Source organism: Stenella coeruleoalba (assembly GCF_951394435.1).
Source record: "Stenella coeruleoalba genome assembly, chromosome: 14".
NCBI classification, from domain to species: domain Eukaryota; kingdom Metazoa; phylum Chordata; class Mammalia; order Artiodactyla; family Delphinidae; genus Stenella; species Stenella coeruleoalba.
Genome location: NC_137160.1, coordinates 54643293 through 54663342, shown reverse-complemented (window position 1 = coordinate 54663342; position 20050 = coordinate 54643293). Strand labels below are relative to the sequence as shown.

At 35.9% G+C, this 20050-nt stretch overlaps 1 protein-coding gene across 1 annotated transcript in view; it reads right to left on the bottom strand.

Moving 5' to 3' along the window:
• The window catches only part of NDC80 (NDC80 kinetochore complex component), a 53337-nt gene that overhangs the window by 29860 nt on the left and 3427 nt on the right, over positions 1–20050 (bottom strand). The window contains exons 4-8 of the mRNA XM_079943106.1: positions 17259–17382; positions 16982–17154; positions 16193–16295; positions 3127–3216; positions 876–969 (exon numbers count right to left, since the gene is read on the bottom strand). Of these exons, the coding sequence (XP_079799232.1) occupies positions 876–969; positions 3127–3216; positions 16193–16295; positions 16982–17154; positions 17259–17382 (584 nt within the window). The remainder of the gene's footprint in view (positions 1–875; positions 970–3126; positions 3217–16192; positions 16296–16981; positions 17155–17258; positions 17383–20050) is intronic.

Here is a 20050-nt window from a genome sequence, read left to right as displayed (position 1 = left end):
TCCTTAGTTGTGGCATGTGAACTCTTAGTTGCAGCATGCACGTGGGATCTAGTTCCCTGACCAGGGATCAAACCCGGGCCCCCTGCACTGGAGTGCAGAGACTTAACCACTGCGCCACCAGGGAAGTCCCTGTTCCGCTTATTCTTCAGGAAAGTATATCCCATGGAAACAAAAGAGGATGCTTTCACTTTTTGTGCTAATAGTGGCAGGGTGATCTCCTATTCTGATTGATTCCATAGTCTTTGGAGGATCGCTTTACCCGTCTTAAACTTATCTATTTTACCTACCACTCTGGCATTTTATATACAAGACTATTACAAAAAAGGAACAACAATGTAAAATAATACTCCGGAATATTTTAAAGTTAGCCAGTAAATACCGAATGTCACTAGATTAGCTAAGTGGAAAAATAATTTCTTTCTTTGGAAATATCATAGCCCATTAACTATGTGACATAAATTTTGAAAGAGACCATAGATCTTTTGACTAACCAGTACTTTAATTTCTAAAATAATAAGGCAAGGATATCACAGGGATATCATCCCCCAAGAGGAATAACATTTGCTGATTATATTGTGTGTTCCGGGTAGCACATTTGACATTTTATAAACATGGCCATCTAATCCTGCAAAACTGTTAGAAAGGTTAAGTAGTTTGTTAACGTCACACAGTCAGTAAGGGGTCATGCCTCAGGTCTGACTCCAACACCAGTATTCTTTCTGCTTAACCTTTACTCCTCTCCACCAAAGAAACAGTTATGATAAAAATCAGGAGGCATCTAAACGCATTTACATTAGGCATAGTAAGATGGGCTACAACTCCTTGAGTGGAGTTAAATGACCCAAAGCAAGCACTCTAGGAATGAGAACACTTACTCAGCTTGGACTGCAACTCTGCATTCATCTCTTCAAAGCTGTCGGCACCAGTCATGAAACTCTCATAGCATTTTATGGTGTAGTCCAAAAACAACTGATTGGGTTAAGCAGATTTAAAAACAAAGCCATGATTCTCTATTTAGTTTATTTCATTTTTCTAAGTAGAAATTTAAATTTGAATTAAGAAAATAAAAGTCAGGAACACTAAGTGGTTACATGAACTCCTGTAAATGAGATACAAACCCAGGGAATATCATTAATTATGCTGCACAGATTTACTTAGTCTGCTACTTCTATAGTGAATAATAAGGATGAAAAGAATACTTCAATTTGGATAAAGGTGATACTTAGTAAATGGTTAAAAAAACCCCATATCTTCAGAATTTTGAGAAGGTTAGACAAGGAAGATTATTAATAAATATAATTCAACATAAAATGTAAACTTGAGCATCTTTAGGGATAATCTAACTAATTAAAAATTTAAATGAATTGCTGATCATTTAAGTCTAATTAAACTGACAAGATCTAGCTGTGAAAACCAGAACATAATTAATAAAGGCTATAATTTACATTGTAACTTCATGCTAAAACATGGCATGGTTAGTAGAGATCTAAACAGTAGACTATTAGTACTCTTAATATTTATCCAAGAGAAAATAATACTCTATTTTGCAATTCTGAGGTGTTTTGCTTACTGAAGATGTGTACTTTGTTAGGAGGCAAGGATGGCTGATCAGCATTCTCCACAGCCAGATGAAGTACACATCCCTCAAGATAAACCAGTTCCCTTTGTGCCGATTCTCTGCTTACTAAACAATCTTCTTACTACTTGGTTGATACTGAAGGGGTGCCCTGAATAGGGGGTATGAGTATTTCTGTAACTGGAAAGATGTGTCAGTGGTGGTAAATTAATACATTTTTATTCCTTTTCAGATGTGAATTTGGTAAGAGTGAACGTTTCCTTAAGTTTGGTCAATTGTGATTTTGCAGGTTAAAAAAAAATTGAATTTCTAGATCTACAAAGCTGAGGCTCAGAATCTGATGAAGTTGGATACTTTGGTAACTCTTTTTAATTAAATTTAAAATTAATTTTTACTTTAAAATTAAAAATAGCACTTTATAATTTCCCAAGTGCTTCTCTATATATTGTCATCTGAAATAACAGCTAGAATAGCAAGAATAACTTTTACTGTTTTAACATTTAGGATGAATACCAATAAATTTAATATTTAGTCATTTAGTAGGTATTATAATTTTATTTGGGTGAGAACTGAGGCACCAATAAATCTAGTCTCATACACATATTGCAACATGGGAAGAGAATTCTCTCAAGAGGATCAAAGGCTTTCTAGCTGCTTCTCCAGCAAGGATCACTGATGAAGTAGTAATGGGGTATGATATTCTTTGTTTGAAAAAAAAAAAAAGCAACACTACCATGCCAGTCAGTTGATACATCTTTCTATTTGAACTATTTCCCAGGTAGTAATAAAAGATGAAGCTGAGGTTATTTCCACTTTCTTTTTATGACAAATGCTCCAAAGAGTGAAGAACAGAGAATTTTTTTTTTTTTATCTTTAGGGTCCTACATAGTAGGACCTATATACACTATAGGAACTATATATGCTGGGGACATTAATGTTTAATCTCAATACTATAAATTTATTCCTTGGAGTTGGTGTTTGCTCCCTTTGGATATATAAATTTATGTATTTTAGGAAATAGGGTAGGGTTAGTTACATAGTTAAGGCTCCAATACAGGATGGTTTGGGAACCAACTTTTATCTCAATCACTTTTGGAAGTGGCAACTCTTAAGTGCAATATGCCTAACTAAAAAGCCAAAGCAAACAAAAAACCCACATGCCATCTATTTAAAGACCCAGTCTTTCAGGCTTTGTGTTGACAAAATACTATATTACAATAATGATGCCAGTATTGATACCTTCATTATAAAAGATAGGGGAGAAAGAGAAATATTACATCTGTACATATAACAATAACGTTATGACGTAATTCTAATTGCACCGCTTTTTTAACTTACTTAAAATTTACAAATTTCCGTTCCTAGTTACTTTTAGGAAACTACAATGTGATTTCTAGAGTAATTCCATTGACTAATATTTCCCCAAATCAGTTTTAGCAGATTTTTCAGGAAGCAAAAAGCCAAGTTCTACAAAAGAATATATCACTTTCAATAATAACACATTTAGTTAATATTAAGATAACTCTAATGTTTACAGTAATGTAAGGTACCTTATTATGCATAATTCCATCTTCAGTTTCTTCTCCCCAAGGCTGTCCATCATCAAATAAAGGTGAGCTTTCTTTCATGGCATTATGTAACTATTTAGTTCACAAGCAAAATATTAAGTTGATTAAGTTTCTGAGGAAATCACATAGCTTTCATGTTTTGTCAAATTTGTTTTCAGTGTCATTTTTAGGAGCATTCACATTACTGCCTGACAAAGTCTCGTGAGAAGTTATTCTTTTAAACCTTAAAATATAATCCTTTTGATATTTTAGTAACTAAATCTCTTAGGATTAAAAAAGGATGGGCTCCATGTTTAGTTCTATTCTATAGTGAAAAATATGCTGATCTTTTTTATACACTTGAGAACATATACACACATTTAAAAAAATTTTTATTTTATTTATTTATTTTTGGCTGTGTTGGGTCTTCGCTGCTGCGCATGGGCTTTCTCTAGTTGTGGCGAGCAGGGGCTACTCTTCGTTGAGGTGCACAGGTTTCTCATGGCAGTGGCCTCTCTTGTTGCGGAGCACGGGCTCTAGGCACGTGGGATTCAGTAGTTGTGGCACGTGGGCTCAGTAGCTGTGGCTCATGGGCTCAGTAGCTGTGGCTCGTGGGCTCTAGAGCACAGGCTCAGTAGCTGTGGCGCACGGGCTCAGTTGCTCTGTGGCATGTGGAATCTTCCTAGATCAGGGCTCAAACCCATGTCCCCTGCGTTGGCAGGGAGACTCTCAACCACTGCGCCACCAGGGAAGCCCCCTACACACGTTTTAATGCAATTCTGAGAATCCAAAACAGAACTGCCACAAAAGGTAAGCCAAAAGTAATTATTTCTCTTTTATATAAACTCAATTTTGGTGCTCAAATGTTATCTACTGCCTCCTTCAGACTGTATAAGCATGCACTTTAGATTGAATTTTACAATATAAAATCTTCAGAAATACAAATATTTAACCTTGAAAGTGATAACAGATAATAAATTATAGCAAACATTCAGATGTTATAATTAACAAGCTAAAAGGAAAATGCCTAAAGGTTTTTAAGGCACATAAATTCCATTTTGGAACACATGTTTTTATAACTTGTTTTAGAAATATAACCTTTAAAAAAAAAAGAAAATTAGAAAATTTAAATGAAATTGCTATAAAATGTAAAGATATCAACGTATATCTAATATAATGAAGACTAAACTCTACAAAAATGGACTATGCATTAGGAGTGTAAAAGAAGAATGTGGTTTCTGTTGAAAATATTTCTTTACATTTTCTTACCCTAGTATTCATATATAGATAGGATTGCTGAGTGGGGATACTGTCCTTAGTCTAGAGCAGCTTGTCCTATCTGCTCCTTTCCTATTCCAAAGGCGCTCATTAGACCTTTTGTATATCTAGGGTGGATGCAGGTAAGCTCTATCAACTCATCCTTTACCTCTTCGTCCCTTGACAAGGCCTCAAGTGACAATCAGATTTAATTAAGTCTTAAAGACATGTAAGGCAGAGCCCAAGATGAAGAACAGAATCTCATATCTTATCATCAGGGTAGATAAAGACAGAGTTTCTGTTGCCTTGTCAAAGGTCCTTGTGAAAACTCTTGCTACTCTGCAAGGTTCAAGGAGAGCCTTACAAGGGACAAACAGATCCCCAGGAGCTATAGGAAAGACTCTTACTACAATAACTAGAAGTTCTTCTGTACTGAGAAGATTTGGTTGAAAATGTTTCAACCTGAAATTGGATAGAGATAACCAGAAATATGGACTTGAGTAATCATTTTTTACCCAGAGGTGGCATTTACCAATAAAATACTACTCCTTCATATTCTAAAAGGGTATTATATTATAAGAAAAGAAAAGGACTCAGAGGGATTTGAGATGAGTAACGCCCTAGCCCACTTTGGTTATTAACCAAAAGGTTAATCACAGAGCTAGTGGAGCATATGCACCCTCCTATTCATGTTCCTTGGTAGAGGGGAGACGGGGCAACTTTGGCAAAACTCCTATCACTCAAACACCGTAATAAGGATGTGCTTATAAGCTCTGTGTTAAGAGGCATAATGAGAGAGAAGAAATAAAACTTTACTTACAAAACATTAACAAACTGAATTCAGGAGTATAGCAAAGGAATAACCAACAATGAACAAACAGAGACTATTAGGGAACCAATATCCTATCATGTCATACCAACAGGTTGAGAAAAACAATCATCTCAATAGATCCTGTAAAAGCATATGATAAGGTTCAATGATTATTCTTGATAAAAATTAGAAAGAGGCAGATAAGCTTCAACATGAAAAACATTATCTTCTATCTGGAAACATCACAACTAAATGATAAAACAGAAAAATTTTTGTTTGAAAACAGTGGTACCAACAGAAATCAATCAAGAACAGTAATAATTAGGCAATTCAATAAGAGCAGACAACTACAGGTCAATATCCCTGATGAGAATATAGAAGCAAACATTTTCAATAAAATATTAGCAAACCAAATTCAGTCGCACTTTGAAAAGGTCATTCAACATGATTAAGTGGGATTTATCATGGGATGCAAGGATGGCTCAATGCATGCAAATCAATAAGTGTGATACATCACATTAATAGAATAAAAAAACCAAAATCATACAATAACTCAATAGAAAAAAAGTATTTGACAAAATTCAACGTCACTTCATAATAAAAACTCTCAAACTGTGTATACAGGAAATGTACCTCTACATAATAAAGCCCATATATGACAAGCCCACAGCTAACATTATACTCAACGGTAAAGAACTGAAAGCTGTTACTCTAAGATCAGGAAAAAGTTAAGGATGCCCACTGTTGCCACTTTTTTTTTTTTTGCTGTACCCGGGCCTCTCACTGTTGTGGCCTCTCCCGCCGCGGAGCTCAGGCCCCGGACGCGCAGGCTCAGCAGCCTTGGCTCACAGGCCCAGCCGCTCCGTGGCATGTGGGATCTTCCCAGACTGGGGCACGAACCCGTGTCCCCTGCATTGGCAGGCGGACTCCCAACCACTGTGCCACCAGGAAAGCCCCACTGTTGCCACTTTTATCCAACATAGTACTGGAAATCCTAGCCAGAGCAATCAGGCAAGAAAAATAAAAGGCATCAGAATTGAAAAGGAATAAGTAGAATTATCTCTATTTGCAGATGACATGGTTTTACATACAGAAAATCCTAAAGCCCCCTCAAAAGCAAACAAACAAATAAAACCTGTTAGATCTAATCAACAAATTCAGTAAATTTGCAGGATACAAAATTAAAATACAAAAATCAGTAGTGTTGCTATATACTAATGACAAATTATCTGAAAAAAAAAAAGGAAAATGATACCATTTACAATAGCATCAAAGCAATAAAGGAATAAGTTTAACCAAAGAGGTGAAAGATCTCTACACTGAAAAGTACAAGACAGGGCTTCCCTGGTGGCGCAGTGGTTGAGAGTCCGCCTGCCGATGCAGGGGACATGGGTTCGTGCCCCGGTCCGGGAAGATCCCACATGCCGCGCAGCGGCTGGGCCCGTGAGCCATGGCCTCTGAGCCTACGCGTCCGGAAACTGTGCTCCGCAACGGGAGAGGCCACAACAGTGAGAGGCCCGCGTACCACAAAAAAAAAAAAAAAAAGTACAAGACACTGATGAAAGAAACTGAAGACACAAATAAATGGAAAGATATCCCGTGTTCATTGCTTGGAAGAATTAATATTGTTATAATATCCATATTATGCAAAAGCATCTATAGATCAATACAATGTCTATCAAGATTCCAATGGCATTTTTTAAGCTGACTAGAGAAAACTATTTAAAAATCTATACAGAACCACAGAAGACCACAAGTGGCCAAAGCAATCCTGAAAAAGAACAACAAAGTAGGAGGCATCACACTTCCTGAATTCAAGCTATATTATAAAGCTATAGCAACCAAAACAGTTATGGTACTAGCATAAAAACAGACACATGGACCAATGGAACAGAATAGAGAGCCCAGAAATAAACCCATGTATACCATGTATATACAACAACGAATATTTGACAAGGGAGCCAAGAACATTCAATGGTGAAAAGACAGTCTCTTCAATAAATGGTGATGGGAAAACTGGATATTCACATGTAAAAAAGAATGAAGCCAGAACACTGTCTTACACCATTCAAAATAATTAACTTGAATTGGACTTGACTTAAATGTAAGACTCGAAACTATAAAACTCCTAGAAGAGGAGGTGTCAGTGCAGCCACTTCTCACTAGGCACTCTGATCTTAAGTGCCAGGTGCGAGGCCTCTGCATGAAGCACCCTGTGAACAAGTGAAACCAGATGAAGCATAGAGGAAAAGAAAAAAAAAAGCAAGCTGCTAACCATCCAAAAAAAAATGCCTCTGCGACCAGCCCATCCCATTGGGAAAGTTGCACAATCCTCTTAGATAGCCTCAACCACCAGAGGGCAGACAGCAGAAGCAAGAACTATAATGCTGCAGCCTGTGGAACAAAAACCACATTCACAGAAACACAGACAAGATGAAAAGGCAGAGGGCTATACCAGATGAAGGAACAAGATAAAACCCCAGAAAAACAACTAAATGAAGTGGAGATAAGCAACCTTCCAGAAAAAGAATTCAGAATAATTATAGTGAAGATGATCAAGGACCTCGGAAAAAGAATGGAGGCAAAGATCGAGAAGATGCAAGTAATGTTTAACAAAGATCTAGAAGAATTAAAGAACAAACAGAGATGAACAATACAACAACTGAAATGAAAACTACACTAGAAGGATTCAATAGCGAATAACTGAGGCAGAAGAACGGATAAGTGACCTGAAACACAGAATGGTGAAATTCACTGCTGCAGAACAGAATAAAGAAAAAAGAATGAAAAGAAATGAAGACAGCTTAAGAGACCTCTGGGACAACATTAAACACAACAACATTCGCATTACAGGTGTCCCAGAAGGAGAAGAGAGAGAGAAAGGACCCAAGAAAATATCTGAAGAGATTACAGTCGAAAATTTCCCTAACATGGGAAAGGAAATAGCCACCCAAGTCCAGGAAGCGCAGAGAGCCTCATACAGGATAAACCAAGGAGAAACACGCTGAGACACACAGTAATCAAAATGGCAAAAATTAAAGACAAAGCAAAATTATTGAAAGCAGCAAGGGAAAAACGACAAATAACATACAAGGGAACTCCCATAAGGTTAACAGTTGATTTCTCAGCAGAAGCTCTACAGGCCAGAAGGGAGTGGCATGATATACTTAAAGCGATGAAAGGGAAGAACCTACAACCAAGATTACTCTACCTGGCAAGGATCTCATTCAGATTCGCTGGAGAAATCAAAAGCTTTAGAGACAAGCCATAGCTAAGAGAATTCAGCACCATCAAACCAGATTTACAACAAATGCTAAAGGAACTTCTCTAGGCAGGAAACACAAGAGAAGGATAAGACTTACAAACACAAATCCAAAACAATTAAGAAAATGGTCATAGGAACATACATATCGATAATTACCTTAAACATGAATGGATTAAATGCTCCAACCAAAAGACACAGGCTTGCTAAATGGATACAAAAACAAGACCCATATATATGCTGTCTACAAGAGACCCACTTCAGATCTAGGGACACACTCAGATGGAAAGTGAGGGGATGGAAAAAGATATTCCATGCATATGGAAATCAAAAGAAAGCTGGAGTAGCAATACTCATAGCAGTTAAAATAGACTTTAAAATAAAGAATGTTACAAGAGACAAAGGACACTACAAAATGATCAAGGGATCAATCCAAGAAGAAGATATAACAATTATAAATATAAATGCACCCAACATAGGAGCACCTCAATACATAAGGCAACTGCTAGCAGCTATAAAAGAGGAAATCGACAGTAACACAATAATAGTGGGGGATTTTAACACCTCACTTACACCAATGGACAGATCAACCAATGTGAAAATGAATAAGGAAACACAAGCTTTAAATGACATATTAAACAAGATGGATTTAATTGATATTTATAGGACATTCCATCCAAAAACAACAGAATACACTTTCTTCTCAAGTTTTCATGGAACATTCTCCAGGATAGATCATATCTTGGATCACAAATCAAGCCCTTGTAAATTTTAAAAAATTGAAATTGTATGAAGTATCTTTTCCAACCACAACACTATGAGACTAGATATCAATTACAGGGAAAAAATGTAAAAAATACAAACACATGAAGACTGAACAATACACTACTAAATAACCAAGAGATCACTGAAAAATCAAAGAGGAAATCAACAAAACCTAGAAAAAAATGACAATGAAAACACAATGACCCAAAACCTATGGGATGCAGCAAAGCAGTTCTAAGAGGGATGTTTATAGCAATACAATCCTACCTCAAGATACAAGAAACATCTCAAACCACCTAACCTTACACCTAAAGCAATTAGAGAAAGAAGTACAAAAAAACCCCAAAGTTAAAAGAAGTAAAGAAATAATAAAGATCAGATCAGAAATAAATGAAAAAGAAATGAATGAAACAATAGCAAAGATCAATAAAACTAAAAGCTGGTTCTTTTAGAAGATAAAGAAAATTGATAAATCATTAGCCAGAGTCATCAAGAAAAAAAGGGAGAAGACTCAAATCAACAGAATCAGAAATGAAAAAGGAGAAGTAACAACTGACATTGCAGAAATACAAAGGATCGTGAGAGATTACTACAAGCAACTGTATACCAATAAAATGACAACCTGGAAGAAATGGACAATTTTTCTTAGAAAAACACAACCTTCCGAGAATGAATCAGGAAAAAATAGAAAATATCAACAGACCAATCACAAGCACTGAAATTGAAACTGTCATTAGAAATCTTCCAAGAAGCAAAAGTCCAGGACCAGATGGCTTCACAGGTGAATTCTGTCAAACATTTAGAGGAGAGCTAACACCTATCTTTCTCAAACTCTTCCAAAATATAGCAGAGAGAGGAACACTCCCAAACTCCTATGAGGCCACCATCACACTGATGCCAAAACCAGACAAAGATGTCACAAAAAAAGAAAACTACAGGCCAATATCACTGATGAACATAGATGCAAAAATCCTCAACAAAATACTAGCAAACAGAGTCCAACAGCACATTAAAAGGATCATACACCATGATGAAGTGGGGTTTATCCCAGGCATGCGAATATTCTTCAATATATGCAAATTAGTCAATGTGTTAAACCATATCAACAAATTGAAGGATAAAAACCATATGATCACCTGAATAGATGCAGAAAATGCTTTTGACAAAATTCAACACCGATTTAAGATAAAAACTCTCCAGAAAGTAGGCAGAGAGGAAAGCTACCTCAACATAATAAAGGCCATATATGAGAAACCCACAGCCAACATCGTTCTCAGTGGTGAAAAACTGAAACCACTTCCTCTAAGATCAGGAACAAGACAAGGTTGCCCACTCTCAACACTATTATTCAACACAGTTTTGGAAGTTTTCATCATGGCAATCAGAGAAGAAAAAGAAACAAAAGGAATCGAAATTGGAAAAGAAGAAGTAAAAATGTCACTGTTTACAGATGACTTGATACTATACATAGAGAATCTTAAAGATGCTGACAGAAAACTACTAGAGCTAATCAATGAATTTGGTAAAGTAGCAGGATACAAAATTAATGCACAGAAATCTCTGGCATTCCTATACACTAATGATGAAAAATCTGAAAGAGAAATTTAGGAAACACTCCGATTTACCATTGAAACCTAGGAATAAACCTACCTAAGGAGACAAAAGATCTGTATGTAGAAAACTATAGGACACTGATGAAAGAAATTAAAGATGATACAAACAGATGGAGAGATATAGCATGTACTTCGATTGGAAAAATCAACATTGTGTAAGTGACTATACTACCTAAAGCAATCTACTGATTCAACGCAATCCCTATCAAACTACCAATGGCATTTTTTACAGAACTAGAACAAAAAATTTCACAATTTGTATGGAAACATGAAAAACCTCGAATAGCCAAAGCAATCTTGAGAAAGAAAAACAGAGCTGGAGGCATCAGGCTCCCTGACTTCAGACTATACTACAAAGCTACAGTAATGAAGACAGTATGGTACTGGTACAAAAACAGAAATATAGTTCAATGGAATAGGATAGAAAGCCTAGACATAAACCCACACACAGAGGGTCACCTTGTCTTTGATAAAGGAGGCAAGAATATACAATGGAGAAAAGATAGCCTCTTCAATAAGTGGTGCTGGGAAAACTGGACAGCTACATGTAAAAGAATGAATTTAGAACACTTCCTAACACCATACACAAAAATAAACTCAAAGGCTTCCCTGGTGGCGCAGTGGTTGAGAGTCCGCCTGCCGATGCAAAGGACACGGGTTCGTGCCCCAGTCCGGGAGGATCCCACGTGCCGTGGAGCGGCTGGGCCCGTGAGCCATGGCCGCTGAGCCTGCGCGTCCAGAGCCTGTGCTCCGCAATGGGAGAGGCCACGGCGGTAAGAGGCCCGTGTACCGCAAAAAAATAAATAAATAAAATAAACTCAAAATGGATTAAAGACCTAAATGTAAAGCCAGACACTATAAAACTCTTACAGGAAAACATAGGCAGGACACTCTATGACATAAATCATAGCAAGATCCTTTTTGACCCACCTCCTAGAGAAATGGAAATAAAAATAAACAAATGGGACCTAATGAAACTTAAAAGCTTTTGCACAGCAAAGGAAACCATATACAAGATGAAAAGACAACCATCATAATGGGAGAAAATATTTGCAAACGAAGCAACTGACAAAGTATCATTCTCTAAAATATACAAGCAGCTCATGCAGCTCAATATCGAAAAACAAACAACCCAATCAAAAAATGGGCAGAAGAGGTAAACAGACATTTCTCCAAAGAAGATATACAGATTGCCAACAAACACATGAAAGGATGCTGAATATCACTAATCATGAGAGAAATGTAAATCAAAACTACAATGAGGTATCACCTCACACCGGCCAGAATGGCCATCATGAAAAAATCTACAAACAATAAATGTTCGAGAGGGTATGGAGAAAACCCTCTTGCACTGTTGGTGGGAACATAAATTGATACAGCCACTATGGAGAACAGTATGGAGTTTCCTTAAAAAACTAAAAATAGAACTACCGTATGACCCAGCAATCCCACTACTGGGCATATACCCTGAGAAAACGATAATTTAAAAACAGACTTGTACCACAATGTTCATTGCAGCAGTATTTGCAATAGCCAGGACATGAAAGCAACCTAAGTGTCCATCAACAGATGAATGTTTAAAGAAGCTGTGGCACATATATACAATGAAATGTTACTCAGCCATAAAAAGAAATGAAATTGAACTATTTGTAGTGAGGTGGATGGACTTAGAGTCTGTCATACAGAGTGACGTAAGTCAGAAAGAGAAATATACCGTATGCTAACACATATATATGGAATCTAAAAAAAAAAACAAAAAAAAGGTTCTGATGAACCTAGGGGCAGGACAGTAATGAAGATGCAGATGTAGGGAATGGACTTGAGGACACGGGGAGGGGGGAAGGGTACGCTGAGACGAAGTGAGAGAGTAGCACTGACATATATACATTACCAAATGTAAAGTAGATAGCTAGTGGGAAGCAGCTGCAAAGCACAGGGAGATCAGGTTGGTGCTCTGATACCACCTAGAGGGGTGGGATAGGGAAGGAGGAGGGAGATGCAAGAGGGAGGGGATATGGGGATATATGTATACATATAGCTAATTCACTTTGTTATACAGCAGAAACTAACACACCATTGTAAAGCAATTATATTCCAATCAAGACATTAAAAACAAAACAAAGTCCTAGAAGAAAACATAGGCGGTAAGCTCCCTGACAGTGGTCTTGGCAATGAATTTTTGGGATTTGAGACCAAAAGCAAAGGCAACAAAAGCAAAAATAAACACATGGGACTATATCAAACTAAAAGGCTTCTGCAGAGCAAAAAAATGATCAACAACATGAAAGGGTAACCTACGGAATGGGAAAAAATATTTGCAAAGCATTTATCTGATAAGGTGTCAGTATCCAATATCCATAAAGAAGTAATACAACAATAGCCGAGAAATAATGAAATTAAAAAAATGGGCAAAGGACCTGAGTATACATTTGTACTAAGATATTCAAATGGACAACAGGTACTCAACATCACGAATTATTAGGGAAATGCAAATCAAAACCACAGTGAAAACCTCATGCCTTTGAGTATGGCTTACATGGAAAAGACAAGACATAAATGCTGGTAAGAATGTGGAGAAAAGGGACCCCTTGTGCACTGTTGTACATTTGTACAACCACCACAGAAAACACTGGTTTCCATGGAGGTTCCTAAAGAAATTAAAACTAGAACTACCACACGGTGCAACAATTCCACTCTAGGTATGTATCTGAAGGAAACAAAATCACTATGCTGAAGAGATTCCTGTACATATATGTTCACTGCAGCATTATTTACAACATGGAAACAGCCTAAGCATCTACTGACAGATAAATGGATAAAGAAAATGTGGTATATGTGTATATATATACACACATACACATATGTACACACAATGGAATACTATTCAGCCATAAAAAGAAGGAAATCCTGCCATTTGTGACAACATGGATGGACCTTGAGGGCAGTACTCTAAATGAAATAAGTCAGACAGAGAAAGACAAATATTACATGATCTCACTAACAGGTGGAATTTTGAAAAAACAAGCCAACAAAAAGGGATCATATTTGTGGTTACCAGAGGCAGGGGGTTAGGGAGTAGGAGAACTGGATAGAGGTCAAAAGGTACAAACTTGCAGCTATAAGATAAATAAGTCCTGGGAATGTAATATACAACATGTGTATACACCAAACACTACTGTTTGGTATATTTGAAAGTTGCTAAGGGAGTAGATCATAAAAGATCTCATCATGTGGAAAAAAACCATTTTTCTTCCTTTTTCTTTTTGGCATCTATATGAGATACGGATTTTAACTAAAGTTACTGTGGTAATCATTTGGCAATGTAAGTCAAGTCATTACACTGTACACCTTAAATTTACAGTTCTGTATGTCAATTATATCTCAACAAAATTAAAGAAAAAAAAAACCAAGGGGAAAAGATGGGTTATCCAATAAAAGGTATTGAGATATATGAATGAGTCATTTAAAAAATAAAATTGCCTTTTCTTTAATGTTAAAATAAATTGCAGATGGTTTAAGATTTAAACACAATACAAAGAAGCCATAAAAATACTATGGAAAAAAGCGAAAGCACTTTTTAAAAAACATGGGAGTAAAGGAGACTATCCTAAGTGGGGCTAATTACCTAGGATTCTGTTAAGTGGGAAAGAAAGCATAAGAAACCTATGAATGCTCTCTCATTGATTCTTACATTGTTATAGTGTTCAGTTGCACTACCTCAAGCAAATTAAGATAGGAAGGAGAGGATTTCAACCTATGCCTCCAAGTCTATGTAATGGACTTGGAGGCATCTCAAGAGGTCCCTCCCCAATAGAAGCCAAAGCAGGTACTCCATACAGAAGCTCCTGTATCACTGTGGAAATGCTATCTCCCTAAAACATAACAATGACCTAAGCTGCTCAGGCAAACAAGGGTAAGGTGTTCTAATGACAATAGTGGTATTTGGAGGGAAGAGCAGAGAGGTGGTTACCCAACGTCCACGTGTATCACTGAGGAGAGGCAAAATGAACGCATAAAAGTTATACATAAAGTTCAATAAAACTTAAGTTCTGTTAATGGACTATGGTAGTGGATTTCTACTTCTCTCTTGAAAATTGGTGGTGCTGAATGTACCAGTATATCTCCTGGGTCAAAAGCCATCCCCAGTGCCTGCCTACATTTAGTTATGGGCTTGCTGACGGCCAAGAGAATGTCAGGGGACAGTATTAGTTCTAAGGATTCCAGCACTAAGTAGGACAGGAAACTCAGAAGCTGTAGAAGGAAGAGACTGCATTAGACTAGGTAACAATGTACATATTTACATTTGCAACCAATTAAAATACAGCACATAAATCAAAAGGATAATGAGGGAAAAACATTTGCACCATATACATAAGAGCTTATTTACCCAATTCAACTCTTTTTGACATACAAAATGGCAATCTTGCAAATAAGATAAAAAAGTCAAAAGACATGAATATGCAGTTATAATGTGTGAATATTCAAGTTTAAAAACAAAAATTGCAAATACAAAAATATTATCTTTTGCTTGTCATGTTGTCAATTATTAAAAACATCGATAAGCTTAATATGTAAGGAGTTCAATATATAAAGGCTTATAGTAATACTAGAAAGAAATATAAAATAGGCCAAAAAAGCACATATAAGCAAGTTATAAGAAATAGCAATGATAATGATAAATCATTCAAAAACATAATCACTTTAATAATATATTAAAACAAACTACATTTCCACCTCCCAAATGGGTAAAAATTTTAAAACAATAATGCCTATCATGTGGGAAAATGGGTATTCTCAGACATTGTTGAGGACCTTTTAACTGGTGCAATTTTTCTGGAGGGAAATTTGTCAATATGTATCAAAAGTTGAAAATATACACATAATTTGCATAGCAAAAATGCACCTTTAAAACTATATCCTAAGAAATGTTTTAAGTTGTTGCCTCTGAGTTGTGGGATTATGAGTATACCAATTTCTGTGTACGCGTTTCTGTATTTTCCAGAACTTTTGCAATGAATATGGACTTTAAATAAAAAGGGGAAGAAAACCAAATTCATGTTATGGGGGAAATTCCTACTGACTTATTTTGCTGTGTTTTTTTTTTTTTCTGTTTGTTTGTTTTTGAGCTGTAAAACCTCATGAAAACAAATGATCTCCTTGCCATTGTGATATTTCCTTTCCTCACTTCTGGAATCATATATTAACATTTTGAAGAACTTAAAACAAAAAGTGCTTTGAAAACTGAAAACTGATGCAGATTTTGAGATAATTGGTAAAAGCAAGATTGGGAGAGAAATAGAAATACCCTGAGGTAAAAAAAAATCTTTCCTATATATATCATTAAAATGAGAAATCAAATACCTTGATGCAGTCTATTAGCCAAACCAAGGCTGCCACAATGTGAGGCCATGTATGAGGGGCCCCCACTGTATACATGGAGCTTTTTGATAATGCAAAAGGATACCTATGAAAAATCAGAAAACATAAGCCAGTATGTTAATTTTGTAAAAATAATGGCTAAATTAAGCAAGAAGTTACATTAAAAAAAATTCCCCATATATACCATCAGTCTCGACTTGTTTAGAAGATACTTGTTGAGATTCTCTCCTTCGTCTTCTTACCCTCAAATGGTTTTGTGTATTTTGTTTTAATTGTCTGCAGATTACTTTGTACATATATTCCCTAAGCAGAACTTGATTTACAACCAACATGCTGGACTTCTCTCCTGAAAGATTGTTCCCTCAAATCCAATGTACCCCAAATAAACCACATGTATGTATTTCTCCTCCTCAAATCCACTTCTCCCCCTGTGTTTATTCTACATAGGCTTTTCTGGACTTTCTTACTCCATTTTCACCAGGCCTTCAATCCTATCTTTTCTGTTTCTATAAAATCTGCAGTAGCTAGCCTATTCCTATTCCTCGTCACATCAGTAGTTGAGGGCTTTATGATCTATCATCTGTAGTTCAGTAATAATCTCCAAAAAGTTGTTTTTTTTGCCTTTTCAATTTATCTTGCATATGTGGCCCATAGTGACCATCTTAAAATATATTATTTCTCTAACTCAAAATCTTTACACACTTATTGAGTTTCATTCTTTCCTGTGTTCCAACAATCTCTCTAGGCTAATGAGAAATATAACATACAAACCCAAGATCTTTAAAGATTCTTGGAACCTCTTCTTCAAACTTTGTGTCAGGAAGTTCATACGAAGGGCACAGGAAGCCATAAAGAAAAGTGAAGATCTTTAGGAAGTCTTTAACAGAAGGAGCTTGTAGAGATTTCATGGATACGCTATATGCATAACCGTTTTCTGAAAGAAACTATAATAATTTTTATGAAACATCAAACATTTTACAATAGGAAAATTATTGAAGAATACTTAAGAAAACACTCACAATTTTGAATGGTTAAGATTATAAAATACCTCACAGAGCTGTCGAATACATTGCTGAATGAATGTTTTGTCATTAAGTGGTCTTGGGTCCTTGATTTTTTCAGAAGTGGAAAATATACCAAATTGACTATTCCGGGATCCATGTCCACTAGTTCTGTAAACATATTTTTAAAAAGTCAGTCAAAATTATTTCCTTCTGTGGTCAAGCCTAAATTATTTCAAGGCAATTTTATATTTTAACATCAGCACCAAACATTAAAGTTCAATTCTTTGGTTTTTATTTAACTAAGATTTCTCTTACTCAAAGCAGAGAAAAAAAGAGCAAATAATGAAGATTAAAGTATAAAATGAGGTGGGAAGAAAAGTACACTTTGGTGCTCTGCATTACTAACACATACATCATCCTCTAAAACTGTGCATTTTGAGTCCACTAGGTCTTCTGCACCAACTGTTCTCCAGGTCTATTCAATAACCCAGATTCTTTCAACAACCTACTTGCCCCTCCATGATTGCTCCTTCATTTCCAACCCCTTTATTTACCATTATTTATTGCAGGAAAATTTGAGATGTTGAAAGATTGTGCTTTTTCTCATAAATGTTATTGTGTCGTGCAATATTATGTATCTGATTGTTATTTACCATAAACATATGTTGCTACTTTTTAGTCATTAATAGCTATAGCATATATGCTCCATCTTAAGCCCCTCTCTCAAAATAAAACATCATTTGTTTAAATCTTTATAATGGTTTCTTTTGCTTCTCTTTGTGGCACAATTTACCTAACCATTGTAGTTTATTAAATATCCTTGGGACAATACTTTTCCGTTTTGGACAGATGCCACAAAACTGAGTTACAATGAACACTGCTGTAATGTCTGAACTCTGTTCATCAAAACAATTTCTCCCTGCATGTCTGCTTGCTGCTTTCAAGTTCTCTCCTGACCAGGATCTAAAAGTTCTTTACCTTGGGCTCTCTGATGCCACTGCTCTGATTAACTAGCTAATTAGCTAATTCTTCCCCTGAGAATTTGCTATTTGAGATCCACTTTTCTACATACTGCTATTACTTAATCTTTAATTTTTTTTTTACTAGGAAAGAATACATGTATAGACTCAGCTCTTATTCCACACAAAACTGTACTAATAGATAGCTTTTCAAATTATAAAAGAATTTCCCAACCAATCAAAATACTGTATCATTCAACTTATAGTTTAAGAGAATAGGGTCTAGAAGCAGAGTCTGGTTAAAAATTCTGTCTCTGTTACTAGTTGTATGACCTTGGGTAAACTATTTAACCTCTGTGCTTTAATTTCCTAATGTCTAAAATGAAGACAATAACAGTAACTACACATAGGTCAGTTCTGAGGATTGATTAAAAGAGAGATAAAATAGCACTTTTCTGGCTTACAAAAATGCTCAGCAGAAGTTAGATTTTATAATCATTAGCATCAGTATCTCTGACATTCAGCTCTGAGATGAAAGTTACATTACAAAAATGCCTTAAGATTTTTTATCAACTAGAATAAACACCAGAAACAGTTTAACTTGGGTTCATGACAAAGACTTTTCATAAGGTAACAAATATGTCATCTCTAAATATTTTCAAAATATAATTAAATAAACATTTGTTTTAAAACAAAGTTGTATTTTGTTTTTGGTGAGATGAACAGTTTCTCTATTTTGGAGTTGGAAATTTCTTTAAAAAATTAACTTTATTGAGGTATAATTGCTTAGAATAACATGCACCTGTTTAAAGCATACAATTTGATGAGGTTTGACAATATTTACACCTGTGTAATCTCTACCACGATCAAGATATTAAACATTTCCATCATCTCAAATCTTATCCCCCTTACCAGTCAATCCTTACCCTACCCCCAGCCTAGGCAACTACTGATCTACTCTAGACAGTGGTTCTCAAAGTGTGCCCTAGGGGATCGAGAAGTCAAAACTATTTTCCCAATAAAATTAAGATTTTTTTCACACCTTTCATTCTTATTCTTTCGTTGAGTGTACAGTGGAGTTTTCCAGAGGTTGGCTACATGATGTCAGACATTATAACAGACTGAATTCCGAAGCAGATATGAGAATTCAGCTATCTTCTATTAAGCCAGACATTAAAGAGATTTGCAAAAATATAAATGTCACTCTTCTTACTGAAATAGTTTTATTTTTAAAAAATTAAAGCATGTTATTTATATTAACATGTAATGGGTTACTGTTATTTTATTTTACTTTATTTTTTAAATATTTACTTATTTAATTAATTAATTTATTTGGCTGCTTCAGGTCTTAGTTGCAGCACGCAGGATCTTTGTTGAAGCACGTGGGATCTTTTGTTGCGACGTGCGGGCTCTTCATTGCAGCATGCAGGCTTCTCTCTAGTTGTGGCGTGCGGGTTTTCTCTTCTCTAGTGGAGGTGTGCGAGCTCAGTGGTTGTGGTGCGTGGGCTTAGATGCCCCACCGCATGTGGGATATTAGTTCCCCGACCAGGGATAGAACCCGTGTCCCCTGCATTGGAAGGCGGATTCTTTATCACTGGATCACAAGTGCAGTCCTGGGTTATTGTTATTTTAAACTGAATTAATACGTACTATTTTTTTTTCTCAGTTTTATTTTCTAATATAGTTAATATCAACAGATACAGCCCACAAGATAAAAGCTCTTTGGAGTCCTTAATATTTTAGTAAAAAAAAGTCTTTGGCTAAGATGTTGGATTAGATGATGGTTCCTAATTTTAAAATGCTATGATTCCATAGTATGTGAAAGCTATGTGTAGAATTTTCAATCAAGTATTCACTTGTAACAATGAAATAGTGGT